This window comes from Nothoprocta perdicaria, unplaced genomic scaffold (assembly GCF_003342845.1).
Source record: "Nothoprocta perdicaria isolate Ctin4 unplaced genomic scaffold, notPer1 scaffold_120, whole genome shotgun sequence".
In the NCBI taxonomy this organism is placed as follows: Eukaryota; Metazoa; Chordata; class Aves; order Tinamiformes; family Tinamidae; genus Nothoprocta; species Nothoprocta perdicaria.
In genome coordinates this window covers 2,075,872-2,098,271 of record NW_020454317.1, presented here as the reverse complement: position 1 = coordinate 2,098,271, position 22,400 = coordinate 2,075,872, and the positions used below count along the sequence as shown (strand labels likewise).

Genomic DNA, 22,400 nt, shown 5'->3' with positions numbered 1-22,400 from the left:
TCAACTTATATCAGAAAGGCAACAAATATATCTGAGATTTTCCAGAGTATGTAGCATTCTGTAGTATTCTATGTTTAAACCACATGGTAAGTATTAGTGTAACTTGAGCTAGACCAGCTCAAGCTTAGTAGCCAGGGAATAACCAATGCCATTCAATATCTGCATTCCAATATCAGTATTTTAAATGTAGAATACTATATACAATAGTATATAGGGAAATACTGTGTTTGTGAGGAGACAGAAAAAGGCAGAAGGAGCTAGGTCACCAATTAAAATATATCTGCCTAGTATAACGCATAGTGCCCATAGTAATATTTAGAAGAGTTGTGCTTAACTCCTACCTCTAAGGGATCATATTTACATTCCTCAATTTCAAAAAGGTACAGATAGTGAATGTAGAAGCTGGATGCGTAAATACTTCCAAGAATCTGCATACTACGTTTTCATAGCTTATGACCAGAAAACTTCAAGGAAATTAGGATATTATCCATAACTGTGCTTTCCTTGTACTTCAATAATGAATTACTTGTGGAATATTTAGGAATATTCCACAACAGTGGAACAGGAAACACACAGTGTTTCCTTAAGAAAAGAAAATAGTACATCTCAATCAGTAAGGAACTAAATAAAGCAAACAAGAAATAAAGTAGAAGAACTGAAAGGCTATGGGGACTATTAGAAGCTTATGTGACAGTGAAATTGTGACTTCCTGAAAAAGCAGTGTTATTTAGTCCATTCAAGAAGCATATTTTTTTGCCTCACCTTAAGAGAACCTTCTCTGATAAAAAGTCTCTTTTCATTGTTGGATTCAGATTTTAGAGTGGTCTCTGTGATGTTCTCAAGTTTTGACGTGCTGTCTTTGAGACATGAGCAGGGAATAAGCATGGTTAAAAACATGGATAGAAAATTAATTTTAAAAGTAGGTAAATAAGAGTATACATGTAAAATTAGTAAACAGTAAAAGGCAAAAATGAAAAAGTAGAATATAGAAAATCTTAATCTTATTATGTTTAGAGATAAAAACAGTATTTTGACTTTCAAGTCAAAAGAGTTTTTTCTAGTAACTTAAATTTCATATTCTTAACTGGGGAGCAAGTATGCTAAACAAGATAACATATATAAAGACTGACTCCCCACTTTTTACTGTTGAAGTCTTTGCTCTTACAAGCTGTTTTTTTTTTTATAATGTAGATGAGCAGTGCTGAAAAATCATTAAACAGTATTTGTTAATATTACTGCTATTAACATTATTTCAGGATTCAGATTTAGTTCTCTACCAGCTCACTAAACCTCAGAACAACCCCAATAGCAGACTCACAATATCACAGTCTTTAAAGTCAAAAACATGAATAAATACTGTCTGACACTTCACAGAATCAGTCACTAAAGAAATACTTAAAATATCCTCTGTTTATTATTATGACTTTGCAACAAACTGAAAAAGAAAATAAGTAGTTTGACAATGGTAATTAGGTACCACAGAAAACACAACGGAAAAAATATATGAATGCAAAAGGCTTATGGTTTAAGTCTTTACAAGCTTTCCCTATCTGTGAGGCTATCTATTTATCCAGGTTAACTCAAATATGACTCATAAAAAGGGTATCTCTCTGGGCTTGGTTTTTTACAGCATGTTTGAATGTAAAATATTTACCTGAACGAAAAGTAAAGAACACTATCAGAAACTTCTGATTAAATTACTTTGCATTAAAGCAGAAGAAATTACAGTGAGGGCTACATTACTGCCAGTAAAATTTAAATCTCTCAAAAACATTGGTGCCCATCTTCATATTCCAGCCAAAGAAAACTATCTCTTCCTTAAGTGAATTTCCTTACAAACCATATCTGGAATGAGTCCCCAGATGGGTAAGACCCACTCTAGCTCCTGTGACAGCTAGAGGGTAGAAGTATGACTTGAAAGTCTTACAAACCTTTCTCATTTCCAAACTATAATTTAAATGGCTTGAGAAATGACAGTGGCTTGAGAAATTTAAGTATTAAGCGGCTTGCGAAAGACATTTCTACGACATTTCTATGTAAATGCTAAAACTAAAAGAAGGTTGAAAGTAGAGCCTAAAAGAGAAAAATCATTATTAATTCTACATATAAACGTACTATAGAATTTTGACAAATGTTCTCTTTTATTATAAGCAGTTTTCAGATTTTGATGCCTGTTCAAAAGTTTCGGTATGAACTTCTTACGATTTCCATCATCCAAAATGATGCTTGTAATTAAAGTTTACTCTGCAGTCTAATAAATTCCAGATCACAGTTTTAGCTTCTAGTCTACAACTTCTTATGCTTTAAAAAACAGAATTTTCTGTAAGGTGGTACCAGCTCTGACTACTGCTTATCTCTTACGTTCACTCATCTAAAATATGGATTCAAATTTGCATGTAATACAGATAGCAATACTAGTAAATAAAATACAGCAATTTTAAATATAAAATGTTACCATCACTATCAATTTGTAAAACTGAGGTTGAGGCAAGAATATTTATATACAATTATGCAACAATATTTATATACAGATATTTAACTCATCTGTCAAACCTCTTTATGTCTGTAGAGATCACATGGCATGGTAATCCCCTGAAAAATATTAAAGATTCTGCTCCTGGAAAAGATTGGAGGCTCAGCATTCAATATGAAAAAATAATTTTCTATGTTAAAAGAGGAAAGTTACCCACTCCTGGTTTTCTTAGGGAAGCTGCTTTTTTTGACAGCAGATGCAGGAAATTGAGGAGCTCCTTCTGCCATGACTTTTGCCAGTGTAAGAGCCTCCATTTTCTTAGCCATCTTCTCTTGGTATTTGGCCTCCTCTTCTTTCACCCAATCTTCAACTGAGCTGGCCACCAACTCAAGATAGTTCCTGAAAAGGGCAATATTCCTCTATTTACAATAATAGAATTCTCATTAATATGGTGCCAGATCAAACAAGATTGCTTGCTTTCTCATTTTCTTAGACAAATATTATCCCATAATCTTTGAGAGAAGGGCTGCATTTATCAGAATTTCTCCTTTTTTAAAAAAATTATTTTTACAGATAAATGACTGATATTTGCTTAATATACCTTACATTTTGGATTTTGTTTCTCCTTCCTACAAAGAAATTCTAGCAACTTGTCCTCCAAAGAACTCCTGCCATCAAAGAAAGTCCAGACAGTCAGAAAACATAGAAATGTTCAGTTTAAGAAAGGCTGAGACTAATTCTTTTCCTCATTGTTTTGCCATTTAGGTAACTTCTCTTAGCTGCTTCTAGAACACACTTCATTTGTGCATTCCTTTCAGAATAACAGCACTTGAGGAGGTGTTAGTCTAAATTTTAGCTCTGTTCCATTACTATGATGAGAAAAGTGGTTGGTAATTGTCATCCAAACCCAGATTATAGAAATGTGCCATTATCTTGGCATAAATTAAGAATATTTAAAAGCAAAAACTGAAGTTAGTATTAACTGATAAACTGACAACAAAACAGTTGTATTGTCTTATCTTCCTAAGGTAACTGAAATGACCTTTAAAACAGTTAATCGCAGTCAACGGCTTCCAAAGCAGGATGTTGCCTGAAAGTTTTAAATGCAGTTGCCTTTCAGTCCCTTGTTTGGAATATCAACATAACTATTTAGAGTAAAATTAGCAGGCATCATACATAATTCTACATTGTGATCTCAAAACTAGAAGAGGCTCTTAAAAATGCATGAGATTCAGTTGTATTTGTATAATGGTTTGCATTTATAAGCTCCAGATGATTGAATTATATTCAACGGCTCTATATGCATTTGATGTTTTTTGGTTGGAAACATGTATTCAGGGAATTTATGCAAATCTTGACCTCTTAAGGATTTTAAAGTTCTTTTTGCAAAATTACGTTGTATGCTTAAGATCCTATGTATGATAACTATACAGACTGGAATTATATACATTTTATGTTCAGCTTAAAGACACACAGTCTTTCCCAATTTCTTTAATGTATGTGGAACTTACTTTGAGAAACTTGCACTGAGAAACTGTTGGTCATATACTCAGTATAATACTCTGCTTGTATCTCAAATGTACATTCCACAGAAATGAAAGTGTTGAAATCAAAAGGGAAAACTAGACTGGAGCTTGGAGTTGTCAGTGCTGGAATAACCTGGAGATGAATATATGTTCTAAATAAAAATTGGACTAGTTATGTGGAAAATACGTTAGGCCAGTCAGTTGTCATGAAACAACCATTCAAAGACAAAAATACATGCTCTATTAATATGTATTCTGATGTCACTACTGCAAAAATATGACTCAGAAAAATTTCTCAGAAAAGATTGTTCTTTCTTTTTTTTTTTTTCCAGGAACTTGTGTAATGTGTTTACTATGAAAGAATAAACAAATGTCATATTGAGTAATTTCGACTAAAAAAAAATGTTTGGATATTGTCTGAATTAATTTGGCTTCCTGAGACAGTGGACGCTTATTGCAACCCCAGCAGCTCTTTCATGTTTTGTACACATGTGACTGTACATATATGTGCCCCAGCCTTTGGCCTCCCTTGGTCATTAGTGTCCACCTGTTTTCACAAACCTCCTCCTGCCCACCCTTCAAAAGGCACATAGAGGAGATTCTAATTCTTGATTTTTTTGGATGTTCTACATGAATATCTTGATATTGATATCTTGAAGTATTACTGGAAACTCCAGGAACAAAAATAACAACAACAAAAACCCTCCAAAAAGTCAAGTTACTATGATAAATGAAATTTAATATCCTTGCATGAGAATTTGTTGTGACAGGCCCTATTGTAACCAACTGATCGGAAATCATCCCTCATTGAGTTGACAGGAGCTTCTATTATGTATACCTCTCCTATAGTGACACTGTGACTCTTAATAATGAACTAAACATTTGAATAATAGTAATAATAATAAAAACAAATAAAACAAAAAATTACTGGCCACTGAACTCATCAGCCAGTACTTTACACAAAGGTAGAATACTACTGCTTAATTAACAAGTAGGATTTCACTCTCTATGTGTGGCAGCTCATTAGGATCTAGAAGATGATGCAGGCAATAGCTTGAAGCACTCCAGTTATTTAAGGCCTTCCACAGAGTAGTTATGTTGCTTGGAGACATACACTAATAAATATTTTACTTTGAAAATCTGAAATGATCTTTGGAAAAAAAGGTTAAGCAAAGTCTCTGCAAACTATACTCATTATGCAGAGAAAAGGCAGGTACAAATGCCACATGGCATAAACAAATGGGAGTCAGTAGCTTTTCAAAGATACTACAGAGCAGAAATATCACTGAAGTTGAACATTCTTCTGAACCATGGGTAAAAACAAATGTTCTGCTGAATATCACCTTGTTGAGGAAGACCTTTTTGTTTTGAACCAAAACCCTGTGAACTATCACTGAACAAAGCTGGCACACTCAAGGCAGAAACCATCTTTAATGTCTAGGTCTTTTTTTGCAGTATATCTGCGGGAAAAAAAAATAAAGAGCGAGAGAAAGGAAGCACATAGTCAAATCATCCTTCACTGAATTATAATCATCATCATCTTTGAAAGGTCCTGGAGAACAGGGGAGGGGCCTGAGCACTGGAAGAAAGCCAATGACACGCCAGTCTTCAAAAAGGGCAAGAACAAAGACCCAGGCAACTACAGGCCAGTCAGGCTCACCTCCATCCCTGGAAAAGCGATGGAACAGCTCATCCTGGCTGTTGTCTCTAAGTGCATGGAGGACAAGAAGGTGCTCAGGAATAGTCAGCATGCATTCACCAAGGGGAAATCATGCTTAACCAACCCGACATCCTTCTATGATGGAATGACTAGCTGGATAGACGAGGTAAGAGTGGTGGATGTCATCTACCTGGACTTGAGCAGGGCTTTTGATATCGTCCCTCACAACATCATCCTGGGCAAGCTCTGGAGGTGTGGGACAGATGAGTGGACGATGAGGTGGATTGAGAACTGGCTGCATGGCAGAGCTCAGAGGGTGGTGATCAGTGGTGCGGAGTCCAGTTAGAGGCCTGTAGTTAGTGGTGTCCTCCAGGGGTCAGTCCTCAGTCCAGTCCTATTCAATTAACTCACCAATGACCTGGATGAAGGGACGGAGTGCCCCCTCAGCAAATTTGGGGAGGAATAGTTGATACCCCAGAGGACTGAGCCGCAATCCAGGGGGACCTGGACAGACTGGACAACTGGGCAGAGAGAAACCTCATGAAGGTTTCATAAAGTTTTTTTTTGCAAGGGCAAGTGCAGGGTCCTGCACTTGGGGAGAAATAACCCCAGACAGCAACACAGGCTGGGGACTGACCTTCTGTAGAGCAGCTTCACAGAGAGGCACCTGGGCATCATGGTAGACAACAAGTGGACCATGAGGCAGCAGTGTGCCCTTGTGGTCAAGAAGGCCAATGGGATCCTGGGGTGCATTAAGAAGAGTGTCTCCAGCAGGTCAAGAGAGGTGATCGTCCCACACTACTCAGCCCTGGTGAGGCTACATCTGGAGACTGTGTCCAGTTCTTGGCTCCCCAGTACAAGATGGATGTGGAGCTGCTGGAGAGAGTCCAGCGCAGGGCTATGAGGATGATCAGGGACCTGGAACATCTGTCCTATGAGGAAAGTCTGAGAGAACTGAGCATGTACAGCCTGAAGAAGAGAAGGCTGTGGAGAGATCTAATAAGAGTCTAAAAATACCTCAAGGGAGGGAGTGAGGAGGATGGAGTCGGCAAGCCCGAAGTGCAAGCCTGAAGTTTATTTGAATACAGTATACTATATTTCACCATCTTTGGGGGAGACAGCAGGTGATAATTTGCACACCAACACACACAGACATACATATGCATATACACTTACATCTTTACATGTATAAAATACGTAAAAATTATCTATAAAAATATAGTTAAAAAACAATCAGTAGAATTGTTCCACAACCACAAAACAGAAAGCATTTCTCCAAGGAACTCTAGGATTTTGCTGGTAAATCTCTTCTGCCTTGTTTGATGACACTGGTCCAAATCACTGCTAATCCTAAAAGCCTTTTTTTCTTGACAAATAACTCAAGTCCATATGCCTAGAAAATTGAGACAAACTCATGTAGACTTCCTTCACTGAGGACAAAAGCTTGAAAAAGGACTCAAGGCAGGCATGTTTTGCCTATTTAACATTCAAGCTTATTTACACATGCAGGTACAAATTTCTCATAAAAGATTTGAATTTTAGGGCACTTCACTTAGAAAGCAAAGTTTGTGGGAAAAAAATGGAAAATGATCTAGTTGGTCAACTGGTAATTTACTTTAATTCTATTTGATAAAACAAATCTAATTAATCCACATATGTGTCCAGACATCTGTGTGGCTTTGTAGCTTTGTAGCATTTATGTACTAGTATGTAGACATAAATTCCACTTTTTATCAATAAGCTGCAGTAGTATTTGGATCCACATCATCGTTTACACATCTGTTTCAGTGCAAAGATCTACTGTAAAATGAACAGATCTATTGGCAAAAGCACAAGCAGTGCACATATCCAGAACTCATATACTTATAACTGGAAAGTAGACAGTGACAAACAAGAATTTGGTATTCTCAGAGAAAAAAAAAAAAAAGTCTTCTGAATATTGATAAGAGTCTCTTTCTCTAAACTTGCTCTAAAACTTTTCCCAGAGTGACACTTGACTAATCTATACATAGTCATGTATATATATAGTTTGTGAAAAATAGTCGCATAAGGTTACTATGTAGTTGTTATTTTGAAAAACTTCATCTCATCAGAATAGTTTTGATATAGCACTGCTATCCAACTGTGTGATTTGCTTTTTCAGAAATGTGTTATACTACAGTATTATTTTTTCATTTCCAAGCTTTGCTTCAAACTTTGCCATGCAAACTTTTAACTGAAAATGACTGTTGGTAAGATGTGAAAAATGAGATTAATTACCTGAATCCAACATTAGAGTGCAATGCCATATCCCAGGTCTCTTGGAACAGACGGTACTGATTCATAGGATTGTGAAGGACCATAAGCAAAGAGCTATCTTGATTATGATAGAAGGAATCAACACATCTATACTGTTGGGTTGCAGCATGAAGAACCTGAAAAGAAAAGAAATAAAGATCCCCCCTGCAGGCAGCAGTATGCACAGATACTATAGCGCTGATTTTAGCAAAGGATGTTCCAGGACTTCACCATTCTAGAAGATGTGTACAGGCTAGTACATAAAACATTTGGATTCCAATAATATGAAGTGTTCAGGCATGTGGAAGTTGAACTTCTGCTGCTATCTATATGAAGAAGAGATGCTCTCCATGCTCTCCAGGCTCTGTCATCTAGACAATCCTGATAGTGAGAGAGTAGGAGGCAAAGCCATAGAGCTATACTTTAGAATGATCTCCATCTGCTAAGACTGATAACGAATGAAAAATTTCATGAAAGATCAAGGTTTAATAAAAGAACTTTCTATACTTGTAATTGAGGTAGAAAAATGTCAAATTTCTTTTTCTTTTAGCTCACTTAAGATCACAAGGTACTCATTTGGCTGTACTCTGATGTGAATATCAGTAACATTTACTGTGTTTTATGTTGTTTCACTCTGTACTGTACATTATTTTTCAGTATTTACATTGTCTTAGAGTTGCAGTTAAAAAAGTCTTCTTTTAAACTACTATTTTTAAGTACTTCTGATGTGAAGTAAAGCTGATATAATTTACAGGTATATCATACAGCCTTGATTATTTTCTAAAAATAAATTCTATATCCAGAAATACTGTTTTTACATATGAAAACCTTATAAACAGCTGAGTGTAAAAATGTATTTGAATGTAATGAGAAGAAGCTGGTGAAGGGCCTGGAATACAAACCTTATGAGGAGCAATGGAGGAAGCTGGGATTATTTAGTCTGGAGAAGGAGAGGCTCAGGGGACACCTTATTGTTCTACACTACCAGAAAGGAAGTTGTAGTAAGGCTGGGCTCGATCTCTTCTTCAAAATTACTACCAACAGGACATGAGGAAATAGCCTCAAAGTTGCACCAGGGCATGTTCAGGTTAGATACTAGGAAAAATTTCTACATGGAAAGAATGGTGAAGCACTGAAACAGGCTGCCCAGGGTGGAGTGCATCTTTGGCAATGTTCAAGAAATGTGTAGGACTTAATGATCTTGGAGGTCTTTTCCAATCATAATGATTCTATAATTCTATGTAGCAATACAATATAAAAATTCTTACCAAAATGCTGTTACTTTCTGTTGCAGTTATTTCTCATCAACGTCTAGATCAACAATAGATCAACTAAATGTGTTAACTATTGACTGCTTAGGAGGAATTTCACATGTATTCAAACCTATGACCAGACTCTAAAGTGGCGGTGAAAAAGTGCAAGCAGCTTTTCCCTCACTGTTGTATAATATGTATTAGGATCAAACAAGAATTGCATCATGTGAAGCACAAGGTATGGGGAATAATCCACTTCTCCTAGCAGAATCCCTACCAGTTTATGACATCTACATTTAAAGTATTTTTTCCACATTTGTTTTCTGCCTTTCTGTAAGATAAATTTTGATGTTTGGCTGGCAAGACTTCTATACATAAAGATTGTAGTCACGAAAGTGTGAAGTATCATCATAACAAAATTTTCTATTTTCCATAACGCAGTTAACTGCAAAAAATGTTTTCACATATATTGGATTATTAAATACCATAAACTGAGAGAGGATCAACTCTAATGGTATGTTAATTATGTTTCCATCACACATTTGGTTTTAAGGCTCACCACCAAAAATGCCAGCTACAGTGTGGTCAAATCAGGAAATTAAAAGCAATTATAAGCTAAATACTGTATAATTACATACTAAATAACAGCTGATGAAAAACAGCTTAAGAACATTCTGATAAATATTTATCAGGGATTAAACTGAATCAATTACTTTGCACAGAAATATTCTTTATCTTATTATTAATTCTCTGTACACCATTTTGAGGAGAGACTCTATCTATATTATCATCAGTTAATAGATACCTGAAGAAGAACATGTGGTTGAAAATGTTCAGCAAAAATCCAGTCCGTCAAACAACGCTTCTGAGTCTTTTTTATTTCTGCTAAACTTGGTTCTGGACAGTAATTTTCTGGACTCACCTCAAAACACAGCAAAAGAAAATAATGTGAATCAATATTTCAGTGTCAGTTGCACTAAATTAAATATAATCTTGTCAACTTAATAGACAATATTCCATGTTGCATCACATTTAATTGTTCACATGTGCACATGTGTAGATCCAAATGGCAATATTTAATACAAAACACAATTGCTCCTAAATTTCTTTTTGCCTTTGAATTTTTATGTCAAACATAATCTAAATATTTTTATTATTAGGTTATATGTTTTTGAGTGCTGTAAGCAATTATGAATATTTAGACAGCTTCTATGAAGTCACTTTAAAATTGCTATATTTATCCAGATTTGTATGGCAAGCAGGTGTTTCTCAAGATGCCAAACTACATGGTCTATTAGTGTGACACAATTTGGCACTTTCTCTCAAACTATCATGCTAACATTTGAACTCTGGTATTCAGTGAAACCAGCATAGAATTGCCATTAGCCATTTCACCTAAATCCATCAACTTAGACATGAAAAAAAATGATTTTATAATGTTTATGGCACTATCTCTCAAATATCACAAAATTAACATTCACATAAAACATTGCAAAGGAATCTCCAGTAACATATTACTGCACTGAACAGTGTTTTCCATTGCTTCAAGTTATAGAGTGCTATTCAATTCATCACACTTGCCATTTCAGGAATAAAAACATCCCGGTTTTTGTTTAACATAGGATCAGCCAAACCATCTCTCCCATCTTTGTTATTTGTTTCCACTTGTCCTGGAAAATGAAAGCAGAAGATTAAAAAGAACTTCAGAAATTTCAGCCTTAAACACAAAGGTCAGAGTGATACAGTTTCCTTAACTTCCTTTGAAGAGATTATGTTCAGATTGAATCCCAGTCCACTAGCTTGCTAGCTACATGAACAACTCTGCCACGCTTACTTCCTAAATGAGTACTTAAAATTCTATGGGCAACACCTCCCAGGCAGTTCAGTAAAACAAAGACAAAAGAAAAAAAGATGAACTCTGAACCCTTTATTCCCTTTATAATTTTATCTAAGAAATAATATCCAGTGTTCATTTATAGATGAAAAAGAAAAATAATAATTAGTATTAATAATTATTACTGATGATCATTAATACATATATTAATGCATATACATATACATATATACAAATATACATATATGTATTAATATATACATTTAATTTGATATAAAAATTTTTGAACTCGTTAAATTCATTAGGCTTTTAGAGTTTTATAAATGACTGACAGAACATTACTTATGCTGAGTATCTTGCCAGTAAACTATTTGCATTACAGTGGCATTGGATAGCTGCTGTAAATAAATAGGATCGCACGGAAACTTTAGCTTCATCTTAAGTTCATCTTTTCAAGAAGACAAAACATATATTCTCAGTGATTTTATCTAGAAGTTTTCCACATATTTTTGGCCCAACATAAATGTGTCTGATCTAACTGTTAAAAATGTTTAAACTTCTAATCTAATCCCTTCCAACCGTAAGCATTCTATGATTCTATGATCTAGAATATCAATTCAACCATATGTTTGACTTATTCAGATATCATCAGTCTTGTATTTTTCATATTCTCATAACTTCTTGAGGTATTCTCCTATATTTTTATGGCCTGACTAAATGCAAAGGTCAATTATATTTTGATTATAATTCACATATACCAGAAAAATACTCTTCCTTTGTGAAAATATTATGGAAAGTATCTGTTCATATGTGGACTAGAGTCAGCTTAGCTTCTAGATGTAGATCTTTAGTCTCTGTTTTTATGGGAAATTAAGTCCATTTATTAATTGCTTTTAGAAGACATAAGGAATCTGAAAGATATTTAATCTGTCTTCAGTAAGCAATAAAGTAGTTTCCTAGAAGATATTATGCTTTTCTACAGACATTATTTTAAGGAGTTGCTTAAATAAAATGTTTTAATGTTATGATACAACCCCCCCTAACTTTTGGCACTATTTACTATACCCACAAAGATTTCCAAAATACAGACTACTAAAATATGTCTTGTACAATGAAGAAAAATCATAACCCTGGTTTACCAAATGACATGGTAAACAGCAGATACAAATTCTTCAGGAGTAATGTAAATGGAGGTTTTTTTACCAGAGCATTTTGAAGATTTCCCATTAAGCTTCTTTTCCACAAGGAAGAGTTGTCTTGCAAACCCAGCTGGATTATCCCAGGGGATATCAGACACTTCAGATTCACCTCCGGCCATGGACCCACAGCTCTCCAGGAGACCAGAGTCACTCAGCCCAGTCAGTCTCAGACTTTCAAAAGTAAACACTTTGAAGGCTCTTTCTACTTCCGCCCAACTCGTAAATTCTACAGAAGAATCATAATCATTCACTGAAAATACGCTTATGATTCAACAGAAGATAAATATAAGGCTATGGGAGCTTATTGTTTTGGGCAACTCTACAAAACCTGACTTACATTATGCAATTGGATCAAATTATGAGTACTACATTTTGCAATGTATTTGAAGTCTAATGTGTCTAAATTGCAAAATGATAAGCCTAACTATTAATCCATCTTAAATGAAGTGCTTGCTAGATGTGAATACCTCTTGGCTCATTAGCTTTTATATAAATGATGTTGATTTAAAAATACTGAGTACACTTTATTAAACCAGATTAGCAACTAGGTATTTAAGTTATATTTCAAGAAAAGGCTTCCATTAGTATTTTTATTATCTCATATAACTTCTCAAAGTATCAAGGGTTTTTTTTTCAGACAGAATTTTACAGGTAGTTTACATAGAATTATGCAAAGTGCAAAGGCAACAGTATTTGTGATTGAACACATTGCTGTCTATATAAAAACAATAATTATAAGAATTTTAAAGCAGGTAGTTCAATAGTCAAATTAAAAAGTAAGTATCAGTTTGACATGTTTGCTCTTTACACTAATTAGTGTAAACTAGTGTTTAGTAAACTAGTTTAGTAAACTATAGTTTAGTGTTTAACTAAACACTCAGGCACGCATCATACATGTTGAAAATGTTAGATATGTTAGTTCTTGTACAAATTAATCATCTCCTTGATAAATACAAAAGTGAAAAAAATACGAGTCAAGTTAATATCGGGAAAGTTTAGCTGTATAGTACAGTGCAATGAAGACCATCAAACTTAACACCCGCTAGTTGGCATGTTACAGTGACACAGAATACCTTAATAGCTAAGACATGCCTTCTAAAATGAACACACCAAAAACTAGAAACACTGCAGCCAATGTAAACTGACCCAACACATGGGATTTCAGAAATGAATAGGAAGGAAAGCAGCTTCAAATCATTGGCTCTATATGATGGCAGAAATGCAACCAAAGAGATTTGGATTAGATTTCTTAGTAGTCATAGGGTAAACTACCAAAATGTTTTTTTGCAATTTTTATGGTTTTTTTTTTCACTGTAGATATCACAGTTGCATCCATATTCCAAGAAAAGGTAACTGTAGAAGCAATTACAGCTCATGTACTGAGTGTATTCTGCTGACTGGATAAAGAGACTATTATAAAAGCCACTTTGCTATTAGCCTCCAGCAACTTACACAGAATACATTTTGAAAACCACTGTTATTTCCTAGTAAAAATCATGTACAACACGTGATCCTCCACAACAAGCCTGTTGCTAAATAAATACAGTGTTTATGTCACTGTGTCCCAAAATTCATTCTGTGTTCTAAGGTTAAAATGGTATTTTGTACAAAAACAAAGCAACAAACAAAACGTGTGTATTTATTGAAGAAATAAGAGTTCTGACATACTGCCATACACAAAACTGGTATAGCCTTGCACAATGACCATAAAACTGAGCTCTGAACTTAGCCTAACTTTTATGGTAGGCTAAGGTCTAACCAAGAAACTGAAAACAGGGAAATGCTGCACAGAGTTTTAGAAAACTGAAAACATTTGTCCACAGATTCCTGCTATGTAACCGGATCATCAGCCACAACAAAAAAGTAATATCAGTAAAAAGAAAATCAATTCACCGGTGGTACAATAATGCATGAGCTCGTGAACTCTAGCCAAGCGTTTAGTGTTGTCATCAGGTGAAGAAAGGGTGAATTGGAGAATTTTTGTAAGAGGTAGCTTGTTCAACATTTCACGCTCAATGTGTTCTGGATTAAAGTTGTCTTGGATCTGGAACAAAATTCAGAATATCAGAACTAAAGGAAATTTTCACAATAATGGACTTATAAAACTAGGTTGAATAAATGAGAGTCTTTATAGCAGAAGACATAAAAATATGCTTAAGACAGTGGGACTTAACTTTGGTCATGTGCTCAGACTGATTCTCTGAATCATGGGAATAAATATTTTGAAAAGAAAAATGAGAGGCAGAGGAAAATAACTGGAAGTAGTCATAGTCAGTGAATACTTGTCTAAAGATATTTGCCTTTGCAAATATCAGATAGGCATCAGGACACTTGCATACATCTTTAAGTTGGTCTGCACTAGAGCTCATAGAGATGAAGATCATAAACCCATTCTAATGTCACTACGGATTTTAAGGATCTTACTCTTGAGATTTCTTCGAGAATCCTTCAAGTTTGTTCTTTTTAACATTATCTTTCTGGGTTCTGCACGACTTCCTGCATGTTTTTCCTGGACCACATCTCCCAAATCTGTGTTTTCTCTACTTCTTTCTCAAACATTGTGCTATATCCTGATTTTATTTTCCAGCAAGCATAGGTCTGCTAAGAGTAACCTCTCACTGATTACTCAGTTTTGTCTTTTGCTTCAACACTGCCAATGTATCAAGCTCTATTTTTAAAATTGCAGTCCGGGAAACCAGGCAGATGGTCTGCAGTCTAGCTATGAAATCTAAAATTAAATTAATATTTTTATTGTCTTCAGAGTATTTTATATTCAATGTTTAATGGTAAAGCTATACCCTGACTTGAAGAAAATTTGAGGAATTTATTACTTTTTTTTTTTTTTTTTTTTTTTTTTTTCTATAGAAAGTCTCAGAACCTCTATCTTGAAAGAATTCTAAACCTTGTAAACCTTGCAGTGGACTCTGAACCAAATGAATGCACTTCTTGTATTAATTCACAAACTTAGTCCGTTTTCTTATATGTCTCTACCTCTTTCTGTTTATTCTAGTCTAGCTGCTATTTCAGTTATCAATGTAATAATTCAGTGTCTGTCTCAATTTCATCTGCATTAGACTAAACTAAACCAGAAGATCTGTAATATCGTTTAACTGTGCCAAAAGCTCAAATCTCTCACTAGCAGTGCAAACAGATCGCTGATGTCAATATAGTGCTCTGTACTTGGTGATCCATGTTCTCTGTCAATAACAGTCACCTGTTTCATCTTAAGCAGACTAAATACAAGTGTCAATGAGCCTATCCAGCAGGAAAAATCTAGGCTATCCTACTCTTCTTTGTAAAAATATCAATCCAGCATTCATAGTGCATTATGTATTTACTGCCTGTAGACTTTCGAACTGTTTAGATATTACAGATAATATTATACCTCCAGTAGTTGCAATCGCTGAGCCAGAGTATCATGGTAGTTTAGTAAGAGAGGGCCCCTGGGGGTCACAGCCTCTTTTTCATTGTATTTGGAAGAAAAGTAGTCATAGAGATTCTATTAAATAACAAAGAAAAAGATAACATTAACATCAATAATTAGAGTTATTTGTCAGTTTAAAAAATAAGGAAATGACAACACAAACCTTTCTTTCACTGTCAGAAAGTGGGAGAGAAGGAAGGATAGAGGTTATGTGATCTGCAATGGTGTGATCCAGTCCATCTGCCCGTGGCTCTGGTACCATCAGGCTTGGTGGTGTAAGGTCTTCCTCACTTGCAATAACCTAGCAGGCATGACACATACCTTTCATTACTGTATAGTTGCTACTCAGCTACACTAAAATTACAAAAGCAGACCTCACTATAAGCTACCTATAAGCTACACACGCACATATTCATAAATCTTCTCTGAAAAGGAAATCAAAATATTTTTGCACAAGCAGCAAAACTAAAATTCTTTGTGTTAGTTTGAAATATAGAAAGCATCAACCTAAATGTGTTCTCTTATTTTTCACTTTTGGAAGGATGAGAAGAAATTTATTTCCAAACTGAAAAGTTAAGAATTTTTAATGTACACACATAGTAAAAAACTGACTCTGTGTCAGATGTTGGATCTTATCCCGAGTAATTTTGCTTGAGTCACTTTCAGTGTATACTGCAAATAAACTAATAAACAGAAAGATTTAAAAAAGCATCAAAAGAAATGTTGAAGAGGAAATCTCATTCTAAATCATTCTGTGGATTGTTGCTAATTTGTGTCTGAACTTGACAGAAGTCAGATGTGTCAAGCCATAAATACACGCCACTTTTGTTGCTAGCCCTAGATGGGCATCTATGTATATCGATTAGAATACTAAACATCCAGTATCAAGATGATTGTTGCAGCATATAAAAACTTGTTAATGACTCAGCTAACAAATTACACCTTTTCTTCATATTGGATTTGCACTCTTGAAGAGATAACTTTGGGATAACACTGTATTTACAGGGTAAGCGTAGTAGATGAAAAGAGAAGAAGAACTCTGAGTCTTAATTCCTGTATATCAGGTCTGTATATTCCTGCGTACTGGTCAGTTCCTCTACGCATAGCATCTTACTTTAGGCTGAAACAGTATAATTTGTATTGTATTGTATTTTACTTTACTTTTTGTCGTTGATCAATTCGTAACAATAGTGCTCAGTAGAATAAACTACATGAATTAATAAATCACCTGCTCCAACATGCAGTTCAGGATTAAAGACACGGAAATGCATTCCTCAGGAACCTGACTCAGCAAGTCATTATAATACCTCAAGTCGACAGACAGAAAAGAAGTTTCTTCCTCTGTTGTAATAAGAGACAACATACTAAGATTTTTTTTTTTCAGAAATGTCAGTTTATATTAAAGTACAGTTCAACTTTTAGGCAACTTCTTAGAAACACTAAAAAATGTCCACATTTGCTCTAGCTTTTAAACTCAGTTGTAATTAGCAATAGCTAGACAGAGTGATTCTCTAAGGAATTTAGTTATCACCACTGCAGTTTCCAGAAAGTTTCACAACATTTTCACTCAGAAACTACCCACACAACATCAAATCACATCTTTGGTTTACTAACAAATAACTTTAGGGATTTGTGTTGTCAGATGAATGAATGGTGAAACAGAGTAAACAGCTACAGACCAACACTTTTATCTTTTGCACATACCCTGTGGCAAAACTACTTTCGATAGAACTTCTTCTGCTTGTCCTTTTTTCTTTGAAGATGTAGTTGGTGATGCTGTGTGTATCTAAAGGAAGAGAGAGTTTGAAAAATCCAGAACAACTAAGAATTGCCACATGTAAATGTATGTGCTCACCTAACTTTGGGAAGGAGTAGAAGGTAGTAAGTTGTAGTCTCATAAATGCTTTAATTAGCATGCATACAGGAGAACTGCTACAGAATGGAGTAATCCCATTTTTTCTTGTCACTAGCTTACATCTCACAAGCTTGTTTACTATAGACAGAGTAAGGGAAGTGATCTAAGATTGAACTAATACCCTTGGATAGTTGAGATCTATAAGAAGATAAAGTAGTTCTAGTAGTTCTGTGCAGGAATGTTTTTTCTAGACATGAGGATGTGCAGAACACCTTCATTAGAAATTAAGTAATTTGATATTTTATGCTAATAACCGCATGATCCTTCAAGATTTTTGTTTCCTCAATGATCTGCTATTTCTTCTGCTAAAGAAGTTTTAAATGCTGGAGACAAAAGTCCCAGTATCATTCCTAGCAAATTATGTATGGCATGATGGTCTAAACTGAATTTTTTGACTCACAAATTAAAATCAGGTAATTCACTCCATGCAATAGTTATTCTTTACAAGAAGCATGGTAAAGCATAAAAGAGAGATCCTTACCTCTGTTACAGAGGATTGTGTCAATTTGCTCTTTGATAATGTAGGCACATTAATCAACTTGGTGTTTTCCAAGTAGTTACAATGCTGTCTTTTCCAGTCCAGGCAATCGTACATTAAACAAGCAATGCTTTCAAACAGGGTAGTGCCAAATGCAAGCTATGAAAGAAAAATAAGATGCAAAGAATGAAGTTTGGATACAAGAGTGTCACGTAATTTAGCTGAGGGACTCTAGTTTTCCAACCAACAGCTGTTTAAAAATCTGCTAGGGGTCTTTTTCTCCACTATTTCAAAATGTTTTATAGAGTAATTCTAAGAAAAAGGGCATCATATTCACTTGTTTAATGATTATCATGCCACAGTAAAGACTGAGTGTTGTCCAATAGCTGTTTTTAATGAAGCCTATCTGAACTTAACAGCAGCCCTTCTACTCTCTTATAACAGGAAAGTAAGTCCTATTTTGGATGAGAAGAAACAGGGAAGATGTATCTTCTATATCATATACATACAAGTTTCTATTGGTGTATTTGCAATGTCAAATATTCCTCTGCCCTAGAAGGAAAAAAGTTTAAAAACAAAACCAAAAAACTCAGCGACACACTTCACTGTTGTTGCCCTTCCAAAATGAAGAAAAACCTCAAGACCTTGACTCTGCATTCTAAAGCAGTACAAGCAACAAAACATCACCATATAATCCTAACTTTAAAAGGCAGAAAGTTGTATTTGCAAAAAATTGTCAATGAAAGAGTCAAGGCAACTAAGATGTTATACTGTGGATAGCACTTAGGCTCAAAAGGAATAAAATTCAAATGCTAGCTACTATTTTGAATTTTAATTGTTTTACCTATGTACCAAAAACCTGCCTGGAGCCACATGCCTCAAATTTCAGTGGCCTTAACTGGCCGTATTCTTCTTTTGTACTTCCTTGACATTACAGGAAAGCTGTAATGATGGTAATTTTAGACAATTATTTTTGTTGCCTATTGTAACAGACCATTTTGCTTTCATGAAAGAAAGAGAAGCCTCTTGGATTAAGAAGGTTGCTCATACCTTGCACACTATGAAAACATTAGAGCAAGTCACACACACACAAAAAAATGCACAAGTCAGTATATTCTTCTACCATTTTCTTCTTGTTTGCTTACAACAATCACTGTAGTGCATGTTTTTCCTTCCTTTCCTCCCAAAGAGCTATGATAAAGACAAATACAAACATGAATGATTCTGTGTAAAATCTAATGAGAGTGACTGGAGAGCTGCTGCTTATGGTAGTAACAATCAGTTCAGTGAAATCCAACTGCTATCACAGGAGCAGCAGCTTAAAAAGCAGAAATCAAGACCCCAGAAGACAGAATAGAAATTATGAAACTTCAGAAGAAAAAAAGCTAGTCAGAGTATCTAATATCAATGACATCTGTGTAATTACAGATTTATGATCCAATTTGTTTGCTCGCTCCTCTGAACAGATACAGAGGCTCATCAAAAAGAAAGTTCTCTGAGTCTAACTATGAGCATGGCACTTGGACAAAGGAGATTGAAATGTGATTGAAATGTGATATGAAATGTGAAAAAAGAAATGACTTTTTATTTATAATATTATCTATACAATGTCTATACATGTCTAAAGGCATCATAAGAGTTCTCTGTATCTTGGACTTCAGAGATTCATCAAGCTAGGACTCAAAATGTCTCCAAAGCAGATCAGAACAGATGCACATGACAACTTCATGACCTATGCTCTTCTCATTTATTGCTTCCTTCATTTTTATTTGTAAATGTGCCTACTTTAGAAGTTTGTTGAATTCTGAGTTATGGAAGAATGTGAAGTCATAACTACAACCTGCTAGAAAAAAAAAAATCAGTGACAGATACGTTTTCTATTTCAGTAAGGATAATTGCTCAGAGGATACTTGTAACCTGCAGCAATTCCCTAGAAGTGATTCTGAAGAAGATAGGCAGGATTAAAGAACTTCTTTCCCAAAATAAACTTCATAACACCACATCAATATTACCATGGCAACTGTACATGCTTCTGCAACTGAGGCATGAATGAATGCCTTAGAAACCACTGTAGATTTAGACAAAATCGTTTTTGACCCCTTCAGGATTAAAGATACTTCCTAGCTCACAAGACTTTTATATGTAAGATTTAATATAGTATAAATAAATGCCCAGAGACAGTAGTCTCTCCTTTAAACCTATGACTAGAAACCAAAAATGCAGTAGGATAAATTATGGAATGTTGCTTTATTTTGTTTTAGCAATTTATGGTTTTTACTGCTGCCATCGTAGACCAGAAGACAGTGGGCCTTTTTATCTTGCTGCACTTCAGATTCAGATTCTGAAGTGCAGCAAGATAAAAGATCTGCTTCATAGATGACAAAGTCAAATTCTCACCTTTCCTAAATTGATGCTAAATCTTACAAACCTGAATACGTGATACAATTTGATACATTGTGATAAAGTAATCTACTGACCAGCATTTCACTGTCAGACCAAACAGTGGGAAAGGAGCTCTCCTTAACTAGGTGATGAAGTCTGGCAACATCAAAGAGACTTGATCCATGCTTTCCACTGTTTAGAATTGGCTCCAAGTATTTCCAAAACGTTTCCAGGTCTTTGATAGCTTCATCCCTCTTTCTTTTCTCTGTTTCTACAACTAAAATGTGTAAATATTAGATAAATTAGTGTACAAAGTCCTCCTTTTACAGAAAGCATAAATTATTAGTCTTCTGTAAGTACTGTTAAAATATTTCCATTCTCACAGACTCAGAAGAAAAAAAAAAAAAAACCAAACAAACAACTCCCCAACTTTAGGCTTAAAGAAGTCCAGGAAGAAAAAGCCTCAACAAAACATGGCAATTTTTTTAGGGAGGAAAAAATAAAAACCAAAGACAGAAAAAATCCTATGTTAAACATTTCAAAGAGGCCAGTAACTGGTCCAAATTGCTCTAGAAACATAAGCTTAAGCAAGCTGTATTATTACCACTATCCACCCCACACTCCATTCTTCCCTGTCCATTCTCTACCCCTTCTCCCCGCCCCCCCAAAAAAAGAACAAAAAAGACTAAGGTACAGCAGAACTATGAATAGTTAGATTAGCAACTGTATGGTTTCCATCTGTATTGTACTGTAATGCTGTAGCGATCAATTTTCAAAGGTGCTCTGACTATACAGAAACCTGAGGTCTCTCTTAATGCCACCACTAAGGCAAACCATGCTCTGGAATCAAAGAATCAACAATACTTTTAATAGCTTAAATTTAAGAGATATAGGGACAATAAACCTGCAGTATTCTGTTTTCATTTGGACCTGTGAGTTCTCAGCACAACTAATATCTGAGCATCATGGCCAAATGTATTGCTAGCATAATTTCAGTCTCCTCATGGGTTTAAAATAAAACAAATCCATAAGGCTGTAGAATCTTCTAAAAATACTTAGCCTCTTTATAGTTTTCAAAAATTATATATGCCTTCTGTAACAGCCATCAAAAATGATGGCTAATTAACTTATAAAATAGCTATATCTTTAAGTATATGTATCTTAAAGTGACTGCAGAAGGGCAGGCGGCCTGGGAAGTCTGCCAGAAGGTTCTATAGGTAGAAGAAATTCACATGAATTCAAGTGGAGACTAATTAGAAAATAAATAAAACAAATCCACTGAAGAGTACTAAAAAGACAAAAGACATCAGGAAAATCCCCTGACTTGAAAATACTTGGAAAATAAGTGAGGTGATAGTTGGGAGGGCACTTTCCTTTCTCCTATTGTTTTCTTGCCTTTCTTCTTTTCCTACTTTTCTTTTCCTTTTACTACTCTTTAGGCAACAGTTTATGGAGACAGAAATGTTGTCTAGATGCTCACTTGACTCTAGAGAGTTTTGTGCTGCTAATTGCTCATCACAGTCTCCACTTTTTTTTTTTTTTTTTTTTTTTTCCAGCTGCTCATGATTGATACCATGTAATTCAGGACATTATCTCTTCTGTGGTAACGTTCCCCTAGCAAGGTTGGTTTTCAAAGCTGGTCTTGGCAGTATCGAGGGCTGCTCAGTCATGGATCAACCTCTTTGCATTTTTGAATGAAACAAGAATGGCACTGTGCTACTAGCACTGTAGACAGAAAGTCCCATTTTACAGTAGAATAATAATATTTTACTATTTTTAGGTTTAAAAATTGTCTTTTCCACTTCACCAGACACTACAACTTCCCAGGATCAATCACTAGGATCAATTGGTCTTTGAATACTGTCCCAACCTCATTCTTATTCCTGCTTTTCGAAGGCATTTCTTTTCTAACGTACATTTTCTCAGTATAAAATCTCAGAACAAATAGAAGCTTTAGTAAATAACCCCAAGGAAGCTAC

At 35.0% G+C, this 22,400-nt stretch overlaps 1 protein-coding gene across 1 annotated transcript in view; it reads right to left on the bottom strand.

Annotated features, from left to right (window-relative positions):
- Positions 1-22,400, bottom strand: part of SPAG17 (sperm associated antigen 17) — a 97,198-nt gene that overhangs the window by 46,040 nt on the left and 28,758 nt on the right. Inside the window, 14 exon segments of the mRNA XM_026054285.1 lie at positions 763-857; positions 2,691-2,872; positions 7,919-8,073; positions 9,995-10,111; positions 10,496-10,510; positions 10,750-10,859; positions 12,227-12,448; positions 14,116-14,266; positions 15,608-15,721; positions 15,810-15,947; positions 16,875-16,987; positions 17,351-17,432; positions 18,043-18,198; positions 20,517-20,698. Coding sequence (XP_025910070.1) covers positions 763-857; positions 2,691-2,872; positions 7,919-8,073; positions 9,995-10,111; positions 10,496-10,510; positions 10,750-10,859; positions 12,227-12,448; positions 14,116-14,266; positions 15,608-15,721; positions 15,810-15,947; positions 16,875-16,987; positions 17,351-17,432; positions 18,043-18,198; positions 20,517-20,698 — 1,832 coding nt within the window.